Source organism: Schistocerca serialis, chromosome 5 (assembly GCF_023864345.2).
Source record: "Schistocerca serialis cubense isolate TAMUIC-IGC-003099 chromosome 5, iqSchSeri2.2, whole genome shotgun sequence".
Taxonomy (NCBI): Eukaryota; Metazoa; Arthropoda; class Insecta; order Orthoptera; family Acrididae; genus Schistocerca; species Schistocerca serialis.
This window is the reverse complement of record NC_064642.1, coordinates 119,307,828-119,334,031: the sequence shown is the minus strand read 5'-3', so window position 1 is coordinate 119,334,031 and position 26,204 is coordinate 119,307,828. Positions and strand designations below refer to the sequence as shown.

Here is a 26,204-nt window from a genome sequence, read left to right as displayed (position 1 = left end):
ATAGTTCCCCAGGATGCTTCTTTCCCAGGATTCTGCCAGTCTGCAACCAATTACCAGCCAGTGACTGAAGGAACCAGACATCAAAATCATCCAAGGAGAAGAGGGGCAAAAGGAAGGCATCATCTGTGGTGAAGGAGTTTCTGGTGCTCCCCATGTCTGTGAACCCCACAAGTTCCAACTCTGAACCTGAGATGGAGTTCCTAGTAGTCCCTGTGGCACTGGATCTCCCCCACATGACCTGCTTCAGAACTGATATGCATTGATGCAGTATCCTCATAACTGGTCCCATCATGCACACCTGGAGCTGATGTGCCTCCTCCTTCCCTTCACATCCCCACAGGGTACTAATAACACGAACTTCCAGTGGAACTGTAGTGGTTTTCTTCCACTACCCAGTTAATCTATGACATGTCTCTTATACATTTCCCAGAAAACTTGAGTTCCAGCATTGCAAACCCCTACCCTGCACAATTGTCAGGACTGTTTTATGAATTGAGCTAACTATGACAGAGCACATGGCAGAGTTTTCACATACATTCTTGACTCTTTCTACGTCATAACACATGCACTCAATACAACTTTGGAGAATGAGGCTGTTCATGGGAAGACATATCTGGATTTTACCATCAGTAATATGTACCTCCCTCTAAACTGTGAATTGTCTCATATTGTGTTGTCTGAATTGATTTCTCAGCTGTGGGGTGGAACTATGACAGCTGGCCTTTGCTTGCAGAGCTCAGTATTTGTCTATTGAATATTGTTGCCCCCATATGCTTCAATGTGGTGAACAGATCTTATTCAGCCATTGATCTTTCTTTTTGCAGCCCTGGCCTTCTCTCATCCACCCACTGGAGAGACCATGATGACATCATCATTTTCTAATCCCTCCCATGTAGAGGCAGATACAGAAAAACCTCAAGGAGGGGGCACTAAAGATATCTTGAGCTATCTGTACTTTTACCGTAATAAAAAAATAATCAAGTCACATCCTAATTTTAACAAAATTTTATTTAAACTTATTATAAACATACACAAGACAATGCCATCTTATGATATAAAAAAGTTATGATTGTGGTTATATTCCTTACTGATGAATTCTATGCACCTATTCTTCTTGGCAAATTGATTAATTACATCATGAATAGGACAATCAATGTCAGGATTAGTGTTCAACAGAACTACGCCATTAAATTGACCCTCCTTTATGGTTGACCTCAGCCATGTCTTTGTACGCCACAGTGTTGAAAAACATCTTTCTTCTGTAGCAATAGATGCAGATAGACAACCAAATATTTTGTACAGCATGTGCAAAGTACGATAGTCAGATCTTGGAGAAACAGACAACGCTTGCATAACAGAATCATGATCATTAAGGGCATTTATGCTCATTTGCTTGTATTGAAGAATCTCTTCCATTAGTCTCTTTTTAATCACAAAGAGTGATTCTTCTTCAAAGAATGGTAGTTCACTTAAACACTGTTTCAAGTTATGTGCCAAATCATTACTGTCATGTTTCAGTAGTTTCAAGGGCAAAAGTATGTTGAATTTTAAGTGATAAATATTTTCTCCAGCAAAACGTTCTCTCATGTCAGTTGTAAAATCGCCCAATGTTGGAAAAAAACAACAGTTCTCTTCCAATATGTCAAAGCATCATCATTATGATCACAGTTTCCCTGTGTCTGCCTGTATGACGAGGAACACTCATCTCCGTGTCTAACTCTTCCATAATTGCCTTCGCATTTTCAACAATATGAGCAAAGTGGCTATAAAAATTAGCTCACACCTTGGGCTTTGAATCTAATTTGGCTTTTGTCATCGCGTTGTCCAAGCTAGGGTCTTATAAGATTTTGCTAACTGGATATGTTATACTCATAATGTCACTCATTGTAAACAGAGTGATAGTAAAGTCACAGTTAGAGAGAGATAGAAGGAGAATATTGGCTTTGGCAACCATTGTTCTATCCCTCCAACACTGTATTTCTTTAAGAACTTTGCAAACTGTTCAGAGATCAGCTGCAAACTGAATAACAGCATCATGTCACTCAACCCATCTCACTTGACAATGTGACTGCAGCAAGTGTTATTTAGGTAACTCTTCAATGTTGCAAACTGCTTGCTAGATGCTGTAAAGAACGGTACTACTTCTTCAATAGTAATATGTGAATTTCTCACACTTGTTACTTTGCAACTGCAAGAGACAGCGAGGTTGAGCTGATGACTTTGTCACGGTGCTACTTGCGCATTGGTAGCTTTCTTTATTATTGTGGCCACAGCTCATTTAAATTCTGACATATTAACTGAGCAACCATCACAGCCTATACCCACACAGTTCTCCAGTGACAAAGGAAGTCTTTCCATTCTCCTTATAACTATAGTATCTAATACTTCACAAGTAACACTACACTCTTCATCTTGGCTCTCTTGAGATTCATTGTCAATGTTTCCACCACAATCATTGTCTTTATGGATGTCAATGAAACCCAAAAATGTTTCATATAATTTGCCATCACCATCAACATATCTTGAAGCTAAACTCAGTAGGGTGATGTGCGCTATGTCCGTAGTCTCATCAAAGAATATGCCATAACAACATTAATCTTTGATTTCCTCCAGCATTCTTGACAGCATCACTATTTCACAGCATGAAATAAGTTCATTACATGTTGTTTTACTTATATAAGTGGCATTCACTTTAGTGATCACAAGGTGATGTTTTAGTTGAAAGTCTCCAGCATCACTTCTAAATCTTAGAAAAGCTCTCAAATTTCCCTCATTACTCACTATACTTTGATGATCATTTTTGTTTTCTAATAGACTTCCACCATCACTACACCCCCACAAAGGAATATTTTGCTTTCCATGAAATATGATGGTTTTTATTATAGGTACAAGATGGTCTCTGTTTTCTATAATACTTTCCATTCTCTGTCTTGACAACTGATTTATGATCTCAAGTTGTCTCATGTCACCAAAAATAATTTTGCATCTGTTGATGCTTCATCGTGGTATATCAGCTGAGAGTGGGTCTCAAGGTCACCATCTTTACCAGTAAGTTTGGCAAACTTTGTTAGTGATTCATTCACAAGTTTCTTGGTGATAATGGATTTCTTTGCTTCAACCATTTTATTATTCACAATAAATGAAAAGTTAATGCAAAGGGATTTCTCCTGAACTTGTGAGAACACCAGCCATGGATACTGTTCAATGTGATTATCATGCACTTGTCTGCATTCAATATCCCCTCTTGTTGTGCTTGGAAGTAGGAAAGATATAACCTTTTCAGGTTTCCTTGGAGCTGTGAGAAGCTTGTGTCTTATATCATCACTAATATTTCCTGGCGCTAATATATCCAAATAATTGTCAATATCTGTGCGATTAAAGGAATCAGTCGATGAACTTTGTTGTGGAAGTTTCGAGGAAGTGCTGAGCTCTGCCTGTACATCTGGTGGTGTTTGAGCGGCTGAATGGTGACTGAAATCTTCAGATGTTTCTACTTTTGTTTTTCTTATTACATAATGAGCCATTTCATTATATTATTATGATGTAGGTAAATTAGATGCCAATTATTCTCAAATAAACACTTTTTTTGCTCTGAAAAATGCAACACTGGCATGCTTACCACTAAAACACCCATGGTCACACTCCATGAATTTCTAGTATCACTAAGCACAACACTAACTGAAGTCTGTGGTAACAGCCACGAGGATCTCCTCAGCACGGATCTATGGAATGAAAAACTAATCTAATCTAGTCTAATCTAATCTGAGGCACGGTTTAATTGGACTCATATCTTCATTCACAATTTTCCAAAAGTTATGTTTTTCAGAATTTAGGTACAAATAATTCCTAAATTTTATAAATCATTGCTCTAATTTTTTTCTGTAACTTGCAATAGTCCATACTTATATAGTAGACCTAAGGTTTATTGAAAACTCAGCTAAATTATATAAAAAATAACATTTTTTTTTAAGAAAGAAACTATAAAAATTAAAATGTAAGATGTGATTTTTTTATCCTTGCAATATACATAATAGGTGGAATTAAATAGGTATAGTACCTCAGCCATCATGTCATGCATTTCTGGTAAAAATTTGGTCTCCTTCAAATGTGTAACATTGGATTAAATGGTACCTCAATTTGAGGAAGAATTCTGGAAAAAAATTGCATCAGTTTCATTGTAATTTTTTAATAACCCTAAACAGGTTCAAAAATATTCAAAATACTTCTAATTTGTTTAGAAAGTGTGCTGCATTACCTGATATCAACAAAAAAATCTGTAAAACATATACATTATAAACAGTGCCTGAAAGAAATGTGTTGATTTTTACATAATACTGAGCCATAAAAGTACCCTGTATCCTTAAGATAGACAGCTAGTGCTCAGTTGGTCTCACTAATGTTCTCTGCAAGTTGTGTGAACATACATACGTTGATCTGGCAGCTGTGTTGGGACCTTGAGTCTTCGGGTCTTTTGGCCATGTTCCTGGGCAGTTTTTGTCAATGCCATTCTGTTGCTGACAGTCTGATCTCCCTGGAGTCTTCTATCTGGTCAATTTTTCCCATCATCAACACACTACATGGTGTCATAAAATCCTTGTTACTTTACATGAGTAGGGTCTCAAGGGTCCACCTCACGTGCAAGAGAGTGGGGTCCTGCATGGTTCTGGATATTGTACACTCCTCTTACTAGTGGCTGTCAATGGCCTAGCTGCAGTTGGGGGCACGATTGTTGCCCTCTATGTGTGCTGAAGACTTCTGGATTTGCTATTGCTCCTCCGCCATGGGTGTTATTGAATGCCAAAACAGGGTTCCATACGAAGGCGGATTAATGATCTATCATCCATGGTTTCCAGTATTTGGCTGTCAAGATATGTGTCTTGCACATCTGTTGCTGTTGTACTGTCCATCTGTAAACAGAACTCCACCTCGATAACCAGTTGCTCAATGTGGTGGCATCTTATCACTTTCTAGGACTGTTCGTCAATGCCCAGGTGATGTAGCTTCCCCTCTTCATATCTTAACTGAACATGCTGGTCACACCTTAATATTAATACTCTTTGCCCTCATTAACACTAGCAGTGGCACAGACTGCTCTACACTTTTGTGCTTTATGAAGCTCTGATCCTGTCCTGTCATAGCTATGGGAGTCTAGCATATGGCTAAGCATTGCCTTCAATGTTGCAGATACTGGAGCTGATACATCATTGTTAGGTCTGACTTAAGACAGGTGCCTTTCAAACCAGACCTGTAAACAGCCTACTCGAGGATGATCAGGTCCCTTCACTATAGACAACTGCTGCTGCTTGACAATGTGATACCTGTTTGCTGCACATCTGAGCATCCAAACTGTCAAGTCCATTTTCCTGACAGGCAGATCCAACTCCCACAACAGTGATCCAGGACTGGAGTCACAACTGCAGCTAACATTCAGCACCTTTGCTCTGAACTCCAACTTCCCCCCGAGTGGCCTCTTTTCAGGGCGCAATCGCTTATGCCCCCACAGTGTGTATCCCATCCTCATATCATTCTCATCCAATCCTGTGGACCATAACACTCTGTTGACCCCATGTTTTGCACTGCCTGTTCCTGGCTGTCCTTCATACATTTACCATTTCGGAATTTGTATACACTGAGGGAATGCTGTGTGCAGTGAACTATGCTCCCTGCTGAATGGATGCACAGTATTCATTACAGAATTGGTGCCCATCACTTGAGCTCTTGTTCTTGATTATCAATGACTCTGTGAGTAGTCTTCAAGTTATCATCCACTGCTGCTACCCATGACACCCATTGGTTGTGACTATCCAAGATCTCCTTCTGATCTCCATCAAGCTGGATGGTCAGTCATCTTGTACATATCCCAGTCACATTGGGATCCCAAGGAATAAAAATGCTGATCTGCTGGCCAAGTTGGCTACAAGGATTCTGACTTTGGAGATGGGGAACTTGACCTTTGGTCAACTTTACACCTTCAGTTGTTGGGTAAATTAGAGTACCCTGGTTTCTCTAAACAGACTGTGAGCAATAAAGTGGACCATGATCATGTGGCAGTCTCCCCTTTGTGCTTCTCGCAGGGTCTCTATCCTTCTGTTAGCTTTACACTGGCTGTACTTAGCTGACCCGTGGCCACATGCTACAACATGAGCCGCACCCTATTATCAGTGGGGTGCCCATCTGATGGTGGTTCTTATTTTAATGAACTGCCCCAATTTGACCACCTTATGGCAAAACATTAAACTTGCTGACAGGATGTGTCTGATGCTAGTAGATGATGCCAAAACGGCTGATCTGGTTTTATGTTTTACACATGGAGATGGTTTCTACTCCCCTCTGTGAGGTAGGGGACACAGGCCTCATCACCCACTTCAAGGATTGGAGGGGTGCCCCATTGCCTGCTCCAACCCGGGGGGCTATAGCTACCACTGATCGGTTGTCCTGCCTGCCTCCTGCCCTTCCCACCTTATAATACTACATATTCTTTTACATCTGTCATTTGATTACTGTTTCGTCATTGTTGTTCCCTTTCCTGAGATTTTATCAATTTGTCCACATTGTTGGTTTTCTTGTAGTAATGGAAGGTGATGAAACACTGGTCAGATGCACAGCATGCATCTCTTGTGGGGGTTTCCAGCAGCTTTCTGGGCAGAGAAAATCACCACCTTCACTCTCTTAGCTCTCTATCACTTCAACTTGTTTCTGTCTCTTGGTTCTATTGATTCATTGTTACAGCTTGATTCATCAGTATTTGTCTTCTGTGTCCTTTGTCTTTGCTCTCTTTGTGGCTTGATACATATGGAATGGAAGGGTTGATGACCTTGTAGTTTGGTCCCTTTAACCCCAACAATCCATTACAATCCTAAAAACTGAATACCGACCTTATGATCGTACTTTCCAACAAAGGCTTGAGCATTTTTGTTATGAACCACAAGAATTATCTGATAGAGGGACTCCACCAGCTATCAGAAAAGGTAACCTACAAACCCTGCCACAGTGACCCCATTCCAGAAATCAGGATCTCCAGTCCCACCTCAAATCCTTAGGTCCATACCCAGAACCTCTCCCCTGAATCTCTCTCTCTCCTCACCCTCACTACTTTCTGCACTCCTACTTTCTACATATTTCCTAATGTCCATAAACCCAGCCATCAAGGACACCCCATTGTGGCTGGTTACATTGCCCCCACAGAGAGATATCGGATCTCATAGAGTTACACCTTGTAACATACTTCGGATCTTTGGTCTTGGCTAACACTCAGTGATAGAGCAATGAGACTGTTATTTCTTATGTATCAGTATCGATGTTACAAAAAGAACATTGATGAACTGAACTTGCGACTTGTGTGAGATACTTACTTCACCAAATGTCATAATTAAATTGTTTATAATCGGTGGTTTACCAGTTGCTATTTAAATATAAATGATAAGTTTAAATTAGTTCCAGCTACACCACATTACCTATAGCCTGGTTGTAATCTCAAATCTATAATCAGTCATAACAGTGTTATTAATTCCTTACGTCAAGGAGTTTTTATATAAGTGCCGAGCGCTTCAGTCAAATAATATCGCTGCACATTATCTCTATAAATAATATTGTAAAACTCGAATGATAATTGCATGAATTGTAACTATCGCCAAGTTCCATAGTCCATTAGTTATTACGAATGAAATTGTTTTTCTGTGTTAACTTCCTAAATAGTGTTAACTTCAGGTTATCTAATTAAAAGTCACTTCTGTCTAATATAAGCAAGCCCTCTATCTGAATTTTACATAACGTAATATTTCAAGTCAACATATCATTTGACTGCGTCATGGTAGAGTGCAATAATCAATTCTGAAAAACGGTCTAATTGCACCTACATATACGAGCATTCACAAGTGTGACCTGCTTCAGTTAACTCTCATAATGTAGTGACAATGGATTGAATTATCCTTAGCCATTACTCACAGATCTCAGAGTACTCACATGGAGTATTCTTTGGGAACGTTGGTTCTACTTTGCGAATTTTAATTATAATGATTTTGCGATTTACTATGATTTTGAATTTTGAGTTTGATTTTACTGGAATCCTATCTTTCTTTCGTATGTTAATAAATTACTAAGTATTAGATTTTTGATTCAGTTACTGGTTAATATCCAAATAATAGTGTTAACTGGAAATTTGTTTGCTTGTTCATTTTTCATGGAATTTGGAACTTGTTTTGAGGAAATCTTTGGGAATTTTGGAGCTAATTTTTGATTTTCATTTCTCGTCCAAGGAAGTGGCATTACAACTTTCAACTTATTTCTCTTAACCTACAATCACTATCAGTGCCATTGGATTCTTCCTACCAACACCAGTCTTTCTAAATTGTGCAGGTAGGAACTCTCCCTACAACACATTATGCATTGCCACAACCCCTCAGCTTAAGCCTTCAGAATTCCCTTCCCCCCTCCCCCCCTCCCCCACCTACACAACCTGCCACACAGCACCAAGCAGCCCTAACATGTCCCCACCACACCCCTGCATGCTTCCACAGACAGCACAGCATCTTCCCCAACCCCTACTCTGTTACCCCTGCCCGTCCCCACTCCATGCCGCCTCCTTACCCCACTACCTATCCCAGAAGTTTGCTGTTCCTGTCAGATGCAGGCACAGTTGGGCCATAGTGCCTAGAGATTGTGACCTTGTGTGTATGAACTGTGATTGTGTGAATGTGTGTGTGTTCTGTTTCAGAAGAAGGACTTCATCTAAAAGCTTATGAGTAACTATTTTAGCAGTCATTTTTATTGTGTCTGTTTGTGACTCAGTGTCTCCTCTATGTGAAGACTAACAAACCACATGTACATTCTCACACAACTGCACTTACCTGCACTCCATCTCCAACTCCTTGTCAGATGATGATATCCCTGTGAAAAAGCCAGATGCAGGATCTGTTTTATGCGACCACCAAACCTACCTAATTTTAGTCCCATCAGGTTTGTCATACTCCAACAGAATCAATCCCATGGTGAAAGCAGTTCTGCCATATACCACCCTTGTTGTAGCTCTTCACAGCCTTTTACAGGTACCTGACCACCAAGGAGCTATCCACCTGACTGAATGGTCATGACTAGACTGGGGCAAAAATCAAAGTTGACCACTCAGTGGAAGAACATGCTGCTGAGCACAACATTTTCTGCTTTGAGGGTTTATCCACACTTCATGTCAACTGGACACTCCCCCTCTCTACCACCATCTCTAAGTTGTGTAGATGGGAACTAACCTGACAACACTTCCTTCAAGTTCACAATTCTTCTGGTTTCTGTTAATCTCAGGTCCACACGCCCATCAAGCCATGTCCCCATTGCTCCCACTTCATTCCATTCATTTCACCTACATTTTTCTCTCCACAGTCTCTCTTCTGCTTTGTTCTATTTTATTCACACCATCCTAAACAACCACAAACACACTACAACTTTACTCCTCTGCATATACTGTTTAAAAGGGCAAATGTATGGATCTCAATAAAGCTTAGGTCATAGAAGTCTAAATGTGAACCATACACATCTACTTTACACCCTCTTGCTGTATTATCAAAATAATGTACCAGAACATGATCCTACAGTCAAGTAACTGAAAGTAGAAAAGTTATGCAAAGTATTAATTAACAGACAGGAAACATTTTTAATAAACATAGACAACACTACAAATTTTTCTTACACATGGTTTATTCAGTAAGGTCTACGCTCCTCCCAAATGATTGTCCTACAACATTTTTGTACACAAATAAAGGCAACTATTGAAATAATATTAGAGAAGGAAAGTTGCTACTCACCATATAGCAGAGATGTTGAGTCACAGATAGGCACAACAAAACATTTTGTTAATCAATCACTAAGTGCATAACAATTTCTACATACCCCAGAACACATAATTGCCACCAAGCTATTGCAACACAAAGGAGTAAACAAAAAACTCTCAACATCAATTTACATATCTCAGCATGTCTTTTTAAACCGACATTGACACACAGTATGAAATCTAAATGTACAGTCACTCCACTTATTTCACAACACCACAGTTTCTCACACTTGTTTCATGTCTGGCATTGCTGAGTGGTTTTGTGAAAGCATCAGCTAATATTTCTTCAAAAGGCAGATGTTGAACATTAATAACACCTGACTCAACATGCCTGCTCATAAAATGATACTTTATATCTATACGTTTGGATTTGGAGTTTGTCACTTGATTCATGGCTAACTGAATGGCTCCTTTATTATCACAATATATTGTACGTGACTTTATGGCACTGCTGGGGTCTGCCTCAGACATAAGTTGTCTTAACTGCAGTAAATCTTGAACAGTTGATGCCAAGGTCATACATTCAACATCACAAGTAGAAAGTGCAACAGTTTTTTGTAATAATTTTGTAACAATTCCTACCAGCCTGTTTGAGTCCACAAACAGCTTTCTTCGACCTCTGTACTGACATCGGAGCGGAACGGAACGGAACAGAACGTAACTGAATGGAACAATTGATGTCGGCTGCATTGGGTTGGAATCCCAGTCCAGCACACAAAATTTTCATTTGTTTCCACTGATTGCCATAAAATTCCAATGCAGCTGACATCAGCAGGCCCTGTGCTTTCCTTTCCTTTCTTCCACTCCACCATCTGTTTACATAAATCACACCTTTTTCTGCTAGGTACTGTCTTTTTCTTTACATTTTCTTAGTTATTAGTATCACATTGATACCAATGTGAGCTTCCACATATAATAATATTACACGTTGAATTAGGTGCAAGATTTGTTTTTGAATAACAGCAAATATTGGTCATTAAAATTTCTACTGATATGCTCTAATTAGATTCTTGATTATTTTATCATCTAATATAAATATTTCTCGTAGTTTACACTTTTAATGTACCTATGTTATAGTTAAACAGTAAAGGATTGATGTAATAATTATACAGACATCAAAAAAAGTTTTCCATCACCGAGAGTTCCAGAACCTGTACAGAAAATTGAAATAGAGATTAACATAAACATCATTTCTGACCTTTTTATTGGCCATGAAAACCACACATTGCATGTTGTACCACCACACAGCGAGACCTTCAGAAGTGGTGGTCCAGGTTGATGTACACACTGGTACCTCTAATACCCAGTAGCACGTCCTCTTGCATTGATGTGTGCCTGTATTCATCAAGGAATACTATCCACAACTTCATCAAGGCATTGTTGGTCCAAATTTTCCCACTCCTCAATGGCAATTCAGTGTAGATCCCTCAGAGTGGTTGGTGGGTCACATCGTCCATAAACAGCCCTTTTCAATCTATCCCAGGCATGCCCGATAGGGTTGATGTCTGGAGAACATGCTAGCCACTCTAGTCAAGCTATGTTGTTATTCTGAAGGAAGTCATTCACAAGATGTGCGTGATGGGAGTGCAAATTGTCGTCTATGAAGACAAAATGCCTCGCCTATATGCTGCCAATATGGTTGCACTATCAGTCAGGTGATGGCATTCATGTACCGTACAGCCATTACGGCATCTCCCATGACCACCAGCGGCATACATCAGCCCCACGTAATTCCACTCCAAAACAGCAGGGAACCTCTACCTTGCTGCACTAACTAGACAGTGTTCATGTGTTCAGCCTGACCGCATTGCCTCCACACACGTCTCCAATGATTGTGTAGTTGAAGGCATATGCAACACTCATCAGTGAAGAGAACATGATGCCGATCCTGAGCGGACCATACGGCATGTTGTTTGCCCCATCTGTACCGTGCTGCAAGGCGTCAGTTGTGAAGATGGACCTCACCGTGGACGTCGGGAGTGAAGTTGCACATCATGTAGCCTATTGTGTACAGTTTGAGTCATGAACGCCATCCTGTGGCTGCACGAAAAGTATGGTGGAGTTGCTGTCAGGGATCCTCTGAGTCATAATCCATAGGTAGCAGTCATCTGCTGCAGTAGTAGCCCTTGGGCGGCCTGAGCGAGGCATGTCATCAACAGTTCCTGTCTCTCTGTATCTCCTCCATGTCCAAACATCACTTTGGTTCACTCCGAGACACCTGTAAACTTCCTTTGATGAGAACTGTCCCTGGCACAATGTAACAATGTGGATGTGATAAAACTGCAGTATTGACCATCCAGGCATGGTTGAACTACAGGCAACACAAGCCATGTACTTCCTTCCTGGTGGAATGACTGGAACGGATCGACTGTCTGACCACCTCCATCTAATTGGCACTGCTCATGCAGGGTTGTTTACATCTTTGGGTGGGTTTAGTGCATGTCTGAACAGTCAAAGGGACTGTGTCTGTGATACAATATCCACAGTCAACATCTATCTTCAGGAGTTCTGGGAACTGGGGTGATGAAAACTTTTTTTGATATGTGTATTTGGCCTGCATTCTTCACATACCTTATGACATTTAGGTTCTATTAATAGAAAGACAGTTATTTTGTTTCAGGTAAAGAAAATAATTTTGGCTCCTGTGATAAGTGTGAAGCCGGTAGGGGTGTGGTGCAATAAGAGTGCTCTAGATCTTCAGACGCTAAGAAAGGTACATATTATCTCTATAAACTTTCCACTTCTGTTTTAACATTCTGACGACATAATGTGTGAGTGTGGATCTGGGTTATATCGGCTTATTCCTCTAAACCACCTTCTACTTCTTTATGAGGTGAATTACTTGGAATTTGTAGCCACTCTTCTTTACTGAATAGCTGACAGCTGGAAACCCTCTGAACTTCCTCTCTATTGAATAACACTAGGTACAGGAATTTTTAGACTCTTTCTACTTATGAAATAAGTAGACATACAAGCTTTACTTTTCATCAAATAACAATGTATTTGATCTCCATACACAATGAAAATCTCACTTTCCACATGAATATGTAACTTCCTGTAAGTCTCTTGTACAGTCAGACATTAGAAACAAATTGAATTACGGTTAAAAGAAAGTTGGCTTGGATACCATGACCTTTTTTAACATGAATCATAAACTCAGTCTTGCCTCTAACAAGGTTACGTCAAGAGTTCAACTGTTCTTGTTTTAATAACAATAGTCAATGACACAATAATCACAGAGCTGCATATAAACTCCATGGTTCTTCCTTACTCACTCATTAAAACATCTATGGATTGCCCGACAGGTACTTATCGGTGCTGTCCGACCACTGTATCTACTTTCTTCCCGGGACTGATTCTAAGCCTGCACACACGAACATGTGACATGCAGTTGGTAGGATTCTACCATCCCACAATCATATCCAGAATATTGTGTGTTTGAGATGGTGGAAGGCTGAGTGGTTCTAAAATTTACACAGAAATTCTCAAATTGCTACACTGTGCTGGCATTTTTAGAGCAGTTTATAAAAGTACATAGCACTCTCTGCCCTCTCAGAAAATAACAACATTAAATGTTGTACAAAGAGGCAGATAAAGCAATTATGGAATGTATACATCCAGTTTCTAAAGAGAATATGTGTACTAAATTATAGTTACACAATGGAGGTCATTGTGACATATTGAATCTTTACTTGAAACATTCATACAGCATTGAAACTGTTTCATGTTAAAGTAGGCACATTGTCAAACTGACATTGATTTATATCTAAAAACAAAGATGATGTGACTTACCAAACGAAAGTGCTGGCAGGTCGATAGACACACAAACAAACAGAAACATACACACAAAATTCAAGCTTTCGCAACCAACGGTTGCTTCGTCATGAAAGAGGGAAGGAGAGGGAAAGACGAAAGGATGTGGGTTTTAAGGGAGAGGGTAAGGAGTCATTCCAATCCCGGAAGTGGAAAGACTTACCTTAGGGGAAAAAAAGGACGGGTATACACTCGCACACACACACACACATATCCATCCACACATATACAGACACAAGCAGACATATTCAAAAGCAAAGAGTTTGGGCAGAGATGTTAGTCGAGGCAGAAGTGCAGAGGCAAAGATATTGTTGAATGACAGGTGAGGTATGAGTGGCGGCAACTTGAAATTAGCGGAGATTGAGGCCTGGTGGATAACGGGAAGAGAGGATATATTGAAGGGCAAGTTCCCATCTCCGGAGTTCGGATAGGTTGGTGTAGAGGGAAGTATCCAGATAACCCAGACGGTGTAACACTGTGCCAAGATGTGCTGGCCATGCACCAAGGCATGTTTAGCCACAGGGTGATCCTCATTACCAACAAACACTGTCTGCCTGTGTCCATTCATGTGAATGGACAGTTTGTTGCTGGTCATTCCCACATAGAATGTGTCACAGTGTAGGCAGCTCAGTTGGTAAATCACATGGGTGCTTTCACACGTGGCTCTGCCTTTGATGATGTACACCTTCCGGGTTACGGGACTGGAGTAGGTGGTGGTAGGAGGGTGCATGGGACAGGTTTTACACTGGGGGCGGTTACAAGGGTAGGAGCCAGAGGGTAGGGAAGGTGGTTTGGGGATTTCATAGGGATGAACTAAGAGGTTACAAAGGTTAGGTGGATGGCGGAAAGACACTCTTGGTGGAGTGGGGAGGATTTCATAAGCCTCTGAAAAGTAACAGAAATAAATGTCTTGTGACTCTGGACATAACAAGACAAAAGAATCATACAGAAGGTGCAACATAAGCGATAGACAGATGTGAGTGGTATAAACGAAGTGCTGCTCCACTCACATAAAGGCAGCAGTCGCTGGTAAATGGCATTGCAGAGACCATGCCATGTGCACACTTCCTACAGGCGGCATCTAATGGCCAACCCCCACAGTTGGCAGCTGATTTAAGTACACACATGCAGCAACACTACACTCAGCACACTCACACTCACATGCACTAGGAGCAGGATACAGCACACCTCTCGCTCTTGCAGAGAGGCTACCTAGGCGATGAAGGACATGGAGGCAGCCTGACAAGAGGTACATCAATCATATCTGGAGTGGTGGCAAGCAGTGCTGATGGTGGGGGCAGGCCAATGTGCCAGGTGGGCACCAGAAAATGGAGCCAGAAACTGCAGAGATGTGGGCACGTCCAAGGGCAGTGGGTGCATACAGCACCCGACGACAGCATTGGGGAAAATGGTCTCATCACCATCTCTGCATTATCATCAAGAGGCAGAGGAGAAAGGGGTGGACCCATTGGTGGCAGTGGCAGTGGCTGAGGCAGTGATTGTGAGGAGGCTACCAGAGGCAGACCAACCAGAGCAGCAGGCTGTGGCAGTGGACCTGAGGCTGGAGATGAACCAGTGCCCAGTGCGCAGCACTGGAAGTGGGTTGGGTTGCGGTGACGGGCCACACCAGTGAATTAGTAGCTTCCGGTGGTAGGTGGGGGTGCAGCTGATCAAAGTGGTGCACCACCAGCCCATCACAAAGTACATCCGCAACAGCTTACAACAATGGCAAGTATCCACTTGGGCCAGTGATCAAATCCTCACACCCACACCAGCAATCCCGGCATGGAGCAGCTCGGGCAGGTGTGACCCGGGCCACAGAAAGTGGAGGAGTGTGTGTGGCTCTGGACCATGGAGCAGCTCAGCTAGGCTCCAGTCCTTTATAGGCATGAAGCGACAGGTGCTCAGAAAAGGGTGTCATCTGGTGAAGAATCCACAACAAACTTTTTCATTTGGAACTTGAACGTACACATTAGTTGTTCCACCTCACCATTTGAGGGAGAGTGTAATTGTGGAGCCATAATGTGATGAATGCCATGGCAGGAACTAAAACAATTGAAAGCTGTGGGAACAAACTGGGGCACATTATTGGAAATTAAGGTGCAAGTCAAACCCTCAATAGAAAAAAAACTCAAAATCATATGAACTGTGATGTCAGCCAACATCATGCACACCTGAGAATGTAAGGAAATGGGGAAAATGCATCCACAACCAAGTGCCAACAGGAATTCAAGCAGGAACCCACAAAGTCTATGTTAATGCTTTCCCATGGCTGGCATGGAGAGGGCCAGGGGGAAAGAGACACCGGGAGCTGCCTGTTGTTGGGCACTCTGCTCACAAGCTGTGACAAATCGAAAATTTTGGCATCAATCTCTGGCCAAAAATATCTCTTCTTTACTGTGTGGAACTCCCCAATCGGCCTGATGGAGAAGGTGTAGAGCTTCACTGTGTAATGTGGCAGGAATGTTTACTCTGAGAGAGAAAGGTCTTCCACGGACATCAGCAAAACACCATCAAAAATCGAGAGGCGTTACCATAAGGAAAAATAGTTGTGCGGGGAGCCTGAAGCTTGAGCCAGTGTTTTATCGAGCCAGCCCTATTGAACAAACCAAACCACCTGGTGGAGAACAGGGTCAGCAAAAATGGCACCTGCTGTGCATGAGCTCGTAATTGGGAAATTCTTAACCGTGGCCTGCATTTCAATATCAAGATGGAAGCAAAGGAATTCTTCATAATCAGTCAGAATCGGGACTCACAGGAATGCAGGGCAAGGCAACTGCATTGGCGTGTTTAGATGTAGGTCAAAATGGAGCTCATATTTGTAGCAAGTCAAGAACAGTGCTCAGCATTATAGGTGGTGTGCTACTGTGTCAGGCAAAGGAGTGTGAGGGTTAAACAAGGAAAACAAGGATTTGTGGCCAGTAATCAGGAAATTTGGAACCACACAAAGAACATGAAATTTCTGGAGAGCGTAGACAATGCCAAGAGCCTCTCCTTCCACCTGACAGTAACGCTGCTGGGCCAGAGTGAGAGTTTAGAGGTGAAAGCAACAGGCCATTCAGTGCTGTCAACATATCGTTGCACTAGGACCACACCAAAGCTATACTGTGAATTGTCAGTTGCCCAACATTTGAAAAGCACATTCACAATCTGGGCTTCAGCAAAAAGGTACAATCTTGCATAAGATGGCATGCAGTGGGTGGGCCAATATGGCTGTCCCCCACCCCCTGTAGGAATTTAAGGTAGCAGACTACATTCTCACTGAAAGCCTGAATCTCCTTCATGGATGAGGGGCCAAGCATAGACATAAGAGCAGAGATGCAGTCTGACAGAGGGTGAACACCATCCCACGAGACCTCAAATCTGAAATAAACAATGGAAGGTTGAAAAAAAGCCCTAGATTACACAATGTTACACCATACGCCTGCAGACTGTAAGACAGAAAACAAAGTGTGCAAATTTTGCAGTGATCGGCTGTGGAGGAGCCTGAGACACCAATATCATCAAGATAATTACTGCAACCTGAGACAGGCGTAGTCAGTTGCTTTAAAACTCATTGGAAAAAAGCTGGAGCACTGGACACAACAAAAGGAAGGTGCAAATATTGACACAGGCCAAAATAAGCATTCAAACCAGAACTTGCCAAGACTTACCATCTGCAGGAACCTGCAATACACTTCAGACAGATCGATTTTAGAAAAGTACTGGCCACTTGATATTTTTGCCAAAGGTTCCTCCTGGCATGGGAGAGGATATGTATCCATGTTCACCTGTGCATTGACAATAGCACTGAAGTTACCATAGAGGCAAAGTTTCCCCGACGACTTCTGAACTACAACAAGTGAAGATGAACATTCACTGGCCATAACAGGTTTCACCATCCCTAGAGATTAAAGTCTGTCCAATTCCACTTTCACTTGATCTTTCAGGGCGACAGGAATGGGATGTGCATGACAAAAATGAGGCTGAGCTGTGGATTTCAAAGAAACATGAGCAGAAAAATTCATAGCGCACCATATAACTTCTAAAAACAAGTCTGAAAACTCCTCACACAGTGTTTGTAATTGAGAATGCAGTACCGGATTGGACACAAAGTGAATTGTATCAGTGATAGTAAATCCAAATGCCTGAAATGCATCCATCCTGCATAAATTCTCTGCCCCAGCATCAGCAACCTCCTAAATGTTATGGAATGAGCTACTGACTTGTAGGAGGCAGATGACATAAATTGTCCCAACAACAGCAACAGTGCAATGTTCTCTTTGTTATAACTGACCAGTTTCAGTGTGACTAGTGTCAATGGTGGTGACCCTATTTGATTGTGTCACTGAAGCACCGGTGTCAACTTGTACAGGGTGTTTCAAAAATGACCGGTATATTTGAAATGGCAATAAAAACTAAACGAGCAGCGATAGAAATACACCGTTTGTTGCAATATGCTTGGGACAACAGTACATTTTCAGGCAGACAAACTTTCGAAATTACAGTAGTTACAATTTTCAACAACAGATGGCGCTGCGGTCTGGGAAACTCTATAGTACGATATTTTCCACATATCCACCATGCGTAGCAATAATATGGCGTAGTCTCTGAATGAAATTACCCGAAACCTTTGACAACGTGTCTGGCGGAATGGCTTCACATGCAGATGCGATGTACTGCTTCAGCTGTTCAATTGTTTCTGGATTCTGGCGGTACACCTGGTCTTTCAAGAAGTCACAGGGGTTCATGTCTGGCAAATAGGGAGGCCAAGCCACGCCGCCTCCTGTATGTTTCGGATAGCCCAAAGCAATCACACGATCATCGAAATATTCATTCAGGAAATTAAAGACGTCGGCCGTGCGATGTGGCCGGGCACCATCTTGCATAAACCATGAGGTGTTCGCAGTGTTGTCTAAAGCAGTTTGTACCGCCACAAATTCACAAAGAATGTCCAGATAGCGTGATGCAGTAATCGTTTCGGATCTGAAAAATGGGCCAATGATTCCTTTGGAAGAAATGGCGGCCCAGACCAGTACTTTTTGAGGATGCAGGGACGATGGGACTGCAACATGGGGCTTTTCGGTTCCCCATATGCGCCAGTTCTGTTTATTGACGAAGCCGTCCAGGTAAAAATAAGCTTCGTCAGTAAACCAAATGCTGCCCACATGCATATCGCCGTCATCAATCCTGTGCACTATATCGTTAGCAAATGTCTCTCGTGCAGCAATGGTAGCGGCGCTGAGGGGTTGTCGCGTTTGAGTTTTGTATGGATAGAGGTGTGAACTCTGGCACATGAGACGATACGTGGACGTTGGCGTCATTAGGACCGCAGCTGCAACACGGCGAACGGAAACCCGAGGCTGCTGTTGGATCACCTGCTGCACTAGCTGCGCGTTGCCCTCTGTGGTTGCCGTACGCGGTCGCCCTACCTTTCCAGCACATTCATCTGTCACGTTCCCAGTCCGTTTAAATTTTTCAAACAGATCCTTTATTGTATCGCTTTTCGGTCCTTTGGTTACATTAAACCTCCGTTGAAAACTTCGTCTTGTTGCAACAACACTGTGTTCTAGGCGGTGGAATTCCAACACCAGAAAAATCCTCTGTTCTAAGGAATAAACCATGTTGTCTACAGCACACTTGCACGTTGTGAACAGCACACGCATACAGCAGAAAGACGACATACAGAATGGCGCACCCACAGACTGCGTTGTCTTCTATATCTTTCACATCACTTGCAGCGCCATCTGTTGTTGAAAATTGTAACTACTGTAATTTCGAAAGATTGTCCGCCTGAAAATGTACTGTTGTCCCAAACATATTGCAACGAACAGTGTATTTCTATCGCTGCTCGTTTAGTTTTTATTGCCGTTTCAAATATATTGGTCATTTTTGAAACACCCTGTAGCTGGAGCACATAGCAAGAAACACTAAACTCAATAAACAACTTGGGGAAGTCGCAGCCATTGGAGTCACACAGTTTACAGCCATGTCCATATTCTGAGCAGCCTTTGGTGAATGACACATAGAGGAAATGCGGTGTTTTTCTGGCAAGCATTACAAGTAGCCCAGCACTTGGGGCATACCAGATATTCATGCTGGACAAAATAGAAAGTACAAGATAGAAACAGAAAATGCTGACACTGCCACAGCACCCCATGCTTCAGATTGGTCACCTGCTGCCTGAGAAACTTCAAAAGATTGTGTTATTTCCAAAACTTCTTGCAACAGGGGATTTTCACAGAGTAAGCCTTCTGGTGCACTTCCTTGTCCAGAGATAAACAGATAATTGTGTTGCATGCACACCATAGTGTGTGCAAAAGAGTCATTATTGGCATCCATAATGAATTGACTCTTATGGATAAGGCTGTGGAGTTTGGCTGGCTGGGCCCCAAGTATGGCTGGTTTGGTTTCTTGCGGCATTGGTAGAATTCAGCTCATGTTGCTACAACATGCATTCATTTGTGATTGTAGTTGAATAGTAAATTGCACATGTGATCAAAAGTAAGAGCTACTAGTTCTTGTAAAGGGGCAAGCTGATCTAATAATTGATACACTTTAGGTGGAATATGTGAGAGGAATTAGGCTTTGCACAAATTGGAGTCTGTCCCACTGAAAGCCAAAAAATGTGTTTTGAGTTGTTTTTTTTTGTAAGCTTCTCAAGCCTCAGAGGAAAAATTGGTCAATAGACTGGTGGAGCAGTACCCTGTCTCTTGATGGAAGCCAACCAAGTGGTCGCTGCCAAAGCAAGCTTTTCAATCAGGGCCAGTGGCACAGGCATCCATAAAGGCTAAACGTGCTGAAACTGTACTTAAAGACTGAACACATGGAAACCATTCTAAACTCATCACCAATCATATAGTAACCAAGTAATACACAAAACAATCCAAGTAACACAGATATGGCTTTATTCATAAACTTTGAGGAATAAGCCTCATATGACTCCACCTGTAACAAGACAAAATGATGCACAGAATAAGTGATGTGAGTGGTACAAACTAAAAGAACATTGTGAGGGCAAGTCAGTGTTGCTCTGCTGTTATATAGGTGCAAGTTGCCAGTAGGCGGTGCAGTGGAGACCATGTCATGTGCCCACTTCCAGCAGGTGGCCGGCCTGCACTGATACAGTTGGGAGTTGATGTAAGTAAACACACGCAGTGACACTATACTCAGTGCACTGACATTCAAATGCAGCAGTAACAGGGTAGAGCAGAAAGCATACATAGACAGACAAGAAAATAATCACATGTAAAATTTATGGTACCCAATTAAAAACTCTGAGTTGAGATCTTCATGCAGATTCCTGTAAGTTCAGTAAATACTATAAAGAAACTTTCATTTTTAATTTTCCTCAAACAATGGATCAAGAATAGAAATATGGGTGTGACAATAAAGATAACTTTTGGTACTTAATTGCAGACTGGGGATAAAGTCAAGCTCCACCTGGAACACCTACCAAGGATGCCTCCATCCTTGCTACCCTCCCTGTTTTCCTTTCCCTGTTGCTTCATAACCTGGGTTGTGAGTAACTGAATCCACTTTCCCTTCTTCCCTTTCTTTCCCCTCTCTCCTCCCTGATGAAGGAACATTTGTTCCGAAAGCTAGGAACATAAATTTTCGGTTCTGTTTTTTGTGTATCTATTGGCTGTACTGAGCTGAGGTAAGTACTGGCCAGCCCCTCTATCTCTTTGTTAGTATTTGTTTCACATCTTTATATGAGATTTTCCTACTCCAGTCACAGTCATCTCCTGTGTCATCAATAGCAAACCTACATGCAAAAGCTGTCATTAGCTCTACAAACTAAGCTGCAATCACTGTGCTGCTCTCTACATCACCAAGACAATTAACAGGCTGTATGTCCACATGAATGTCCACCACCAAATTGTGGCCAAGAGACAGCTAGACCTCCCAGTTGCTGAAGATGCGCCCAACACAATGTGCTTCACTTCAATGGCTGCTTCACAGCCAGCACCATATCAGTCCTTCCTACCAACACCAGCTTTTCTGAGCTGTGCAGGTGGGACTCTCCCTTCAACATATCCTACATTCTCTTAACTATTCTGGCCTCAACCTTCACTAGTTCCTGTCTTTCACCTCCCACTTCAGCATTACACAGCCTTCTGTTCCACTAACGCACCCACAATTCTTTTTCCCCTTCTCTGCTTCTCGAGTTTTTTTTGTTCCCCCCCCCCCCCCCCCCCCAAATTCTCCCCAAACCTTCCAACTGCACCTAGCAGCCCCACCCCGTCCTCATCAAGCCCCAGCATGCTCCACCACCAGCACACACATGCCCCACCCCTCTGCTGTCCCTCCCCCTCCCCCTCCCCGCCCGCCCTAGCCTCCTCCTTACCCCACCATCCATCATAGATAGTTTTTCTCCCATCAGGTGCAGTTCAAATCTGCAGTCCAGCTACAGTGACTGGAGGAAGTGGTCCTGTGAGTGAGGGTTGTGCTTGTATGTGTGGGTTGTGCTTGTGTGCATTTTTTATTTTGGCCAAAAGCTTAAATTCATAGCAGTTTCTTCATTGTGCCTGTCTGACTCAATTTATCCTCTGTGTGGTGAGTACCAATCTAACCTGTTCATAAAACTGAGCCTTAATTTTAGTCATTTCCACCACAATACTCTGAAGATTGTCATTCAATTCTTCTCACTGTCATATACATCTACCAATGTTTCCAACTGCTCATCAGAAAGAAATTGTAAAGAAGATTATGCATGTTATTGCTGTACACTTTATTGTTAATAATGCTACACAAACTAAAGGCACATAATTACAATTCCATAGTCAGAACCAGACTGCCGGAAGCAAAGAATGTCTTTGTTAAGCCACCTCAGCCAGAGATCACGTTACTTTGACAGAGGTTGTAAATTTGTAATGTTTTTCACTGTTTTGCAGTCTGCTGTCTCCACATTTGTGTCACAGTCTGTAGAAATAAAATTTTATCACCTATGTTTGTACATTTTGTGAATTATCAGACACCCAGCTCATATTGATGCAAAAGGAGTAAGTGCACCAGGTTAAGCTATAAGAAGATGGAGAATACCTATATTTCGGTTGAGCTTTAAAGTATGTGAACTGTGTAGAAAAACAGTCATTAAATTTAAAGTGCTAGTATTTAAATATAAAAATGTTGTAGAAGGACAGGATCATATTGACTCAAAGATAATAAGTGGGAGAAGAACTATACTGAATAGTCCAAAAAATGAATTTGTAATGTTTTTAGAAACTGTAATATTTTTGCTGCATTTTGGCATATTCAATAGCACTTGATATTGAATAAAACATTACTACTTCTACTGATACTCTGTCTTCAGATGTTCTACATTTATAAATGGTCTACAATATAACATAAAATCCCAATGCTGTTGCTAGAGCATAGTAGTTGTATGCTCACTGGTGAAAATGAGGTACAGACTTCAGTGTGTTTTTTTGCAATTTTCAGAAGAATGTCACAGCCATATTTTGGTTTCCTTCTTGTGAAACTTAGAACTTCTATGTCTAGACAAGATATTGTTGTGCATAATGCAATTTCTGCAGAAATAAGACAGACAATTACACTTCATTATCTGACAATCAGGAAGTTGTAGAACAGTTAGGGCTATTTATTTTGCATTTCAAAATAAAGCTGTTCATTATTATCACTGAAATCATGAAATACTTGATGAATATTCTTAATGATTATGTGACAGTTAGTCAGACACAACTTCACTTGAAAAAGATTATACATTAATCCTCACACTTCACAAATTCAGTATTGTTGAAGACCTTAGGTTCTGATACAGTGGAGGTTGTGTTTTCCAAATTTTTATGTGAATTCTCAGTGTCCTGCATTTCATTTCTAAAAAACTGTTGAGGAGTTCAGCCTGTATCATCTTTTTACATTATTCAGATTTCAGACCAATCAATTTTGTGCTGTTAAGTCACCAAAGCATGAATGTATGTCCACAATTGTAATTTATGCACATGCACTTTTACTAAGTTTGTAAGCTGCTTCTTCTGTTTTCCTGCTGCAAGACTTGTCACATTTTGTACAGGAATACAAGCAGAAACATATCTTAGTTTTGATGGAGACCTTACTTGGGCTTTGGATATCACATCTCAAATAATTGTCCAGATAATCTTTAGAAACAGTTACATATGTAATCATCTGTGAATTTCAGTGTGCTTTCTTTAGAATTGACAATCACTGCACATAAATCACATGAAAGCATAACCTCAATGCAGTACACAACAAAACACACATGGGTAACAGCTGATCGTGAGTCCCAGTCATCTACTAAACAGAGTAAAAAATTCCCACCGAACATGGGAAGCACTACACTATGGTGCACTCCCTCTATTTCAAACAAATTACACATGTGAAAATATGCGTGGGTGCTTACACTGTTGGAAATGTGGAGTGCAAGTGCAGTGTGAACAGATGCATTGTGTAGATGCACCATACCATCCAAATTCTTTAACACACAGAATGACTATTTATAATGTTTGGTAAGCTTAGTAGTACAAATAAAAAGTGTCTCAGACTATGTTATCTAAATAGCTTCTATGATCATTAAAAATTTCATTCATTTCCAGATTATTGCCATAAAATCATTTGTTAAATGTTTATTGGCAAAGTTATCTCAAGATGATATTGAAAAATTTTATGTACTGCTGTCATCAGTTGCTGCTGGGATGTTAACTATTGAAGGCTTAAAGCCGAGGTAATTTTTATAGAAATAAGAATCTATGAAACAATTAATGTGAATAGACAAGTTTTCTTCCTTTTGATAACTCTCATTTCAGTCCCACACACTACTACTCTCCCTGTACCCCTCCTTTAAATATATGTTAACTAAAAACAATTTTTTAGTTAAACTAAGAAGTATTTGGTACATAAAAGTTAAAAAGGTTTTTACTGATTGTTTTAAGATTCTTTGAAGTATTAGAATCTCATTAGATTGCTCATTGCTTGCGAGCACTAATCATGTAGACAATGGTCATGTATATTAAAGTGTGTTAAAGTGTATTCAAATTTTCAAAAAGAAAGAAATGTGTGAATGTGATAATTGCAAATTGATACAAACTTAAGGAGATGGGTACTAGTCTTTTCAGCTTTCACGATTGCTCAAAATAACCACCACATCCACCTCAAATAGTTAACTGCTGCCTGAACAATATTTATCAAAGTACCTGCTGTTACTGCAGCTCAAATTTTTTCAGTTTCTCTCAGAGCTTCATTAGTGTAAATAGTTTAGTGTAGCACACAATAGCCTTCAGGATTCTCTACACATAGAAGATTAGCAATTTTAAATCTTGAAAATGTAAAGGAATCAGATGCATGAGGTAAATTCAGACAGACTTGGCCACCTACTGTATCTTATTTTTTATTTTTTCTCAAGTTCTGTCGGACTATGTGAAATGAAGCTAGTCAGTCATGGAATGAATCACTTCATAATTCACAGACTGGTGATGATTTTCTCCCTTTGTGTTTTGATTAAATAATGGCTGTATTTGCTTTGAATGAGTCCCTACTGTTAGTTAGTAATTTTATGAAGGATTATATGTACAATGTTGACAGAATCCAGATTCTGAGAGGTGACTGTTTGCTGCTGCAAGATATTTTTTTAACATATAGCTTCATGGAAACCTTGTTGAGGACAAACAGTTATTCATTAAGCTACATTTATAGCCACTTAACAATATTAATAATAATATTGTTACATTCCATCCTGGATTTTCCATTGTTTTATAGCCATTAGAAATTTCTTTGCTCTATCTTTGGTATGATTTTATTACATTCCCAGTTATAGAATGTTAGTGTTAGTAAATGTTTATTAAATATAATATCTAATTGAAATGTTCTGAATCCATTATATTTGTAATAAGACTCAGTTATTGTAAATGTGTTATTACGCAGAAAGTGGTGGTGGTTGAAATTTGAATAACCAGTCTTTTACATTGGAGCCAATCACATTACGTTGTGTGAATACTGCTGATAAAAGTAAAGAACATATGAAAATATAATTGAGGGAATAAAAACTTATTTACCCTTAGCATGAAACATGCACCTTGTAAAAACACAAAAAAATCTCCACTGTGTAATTCCTAGGATTTCAGAAATGATAAAAGCACTGGAAGTCATGAAGTGGAGTCAAGGGTGGAACAAAAATAAGAAATACCTAACTATTGCAGCACATAGTATTGTGACTTTATAGTAAGGTGGTATATACAACAGACTGATAAGCAACTGATGATGCCAGGATTCAGACTGAATCCCCCTTTCAGCAAGTACTTATTTTACTGCATTAATTTGTTTCTTCTGTTTACAAGTTTAATATAAAAAACTTTTGCACCCTCTAAGGACAGAGCATGCGGATTATTTACCACTTAATGTCTCATTCACTTAATGTCTCATTTCCACTTAAATGACCATCTGCATTGCGCAAGGAAGGGAGTCTATGAAGTGAGTAATAAATATATTGTTTTCTGCCTCCTCCTGCCAGGCAGCTAGGTGAACATTTCAGAGGTCACTTGACATGGAGGGAGAGGTCAGGTGAAACGAAAAATCTCATTCTGGTCTGCAAACCACTCTTGCAGCATACACCATG

At 40.8% G+C, this 26,204-nt stretch overlaps 1 protein-coding gene across 1 annotated transcript in view; it reads left to right on the top strand.

Annotated features, from left to right (window-relative positions):
- Nucleotides 1–26,204, top strand: part of LOC126481777 (uncharacterized) — a 173,231-nt gene that overhangs the window by 50,404 nt on the left and 96,623 nt on the right. Inside the window, exons 3-4 of the mRNA XM_050105732.1 lie at nucleotides 12,441–12,533; nucleotides 24,190–24,317. Coding sequence (XP_049961689.1) covers nucleotides 12,441–12,533; nucleotides 24,190–24,317 — 221 coding nt within the window. The remainder of the gene's footprint in view (nucleotides 1–12,440; nucleotides 12,534–24,189; nucleotides 24,318–26,204) is intronic.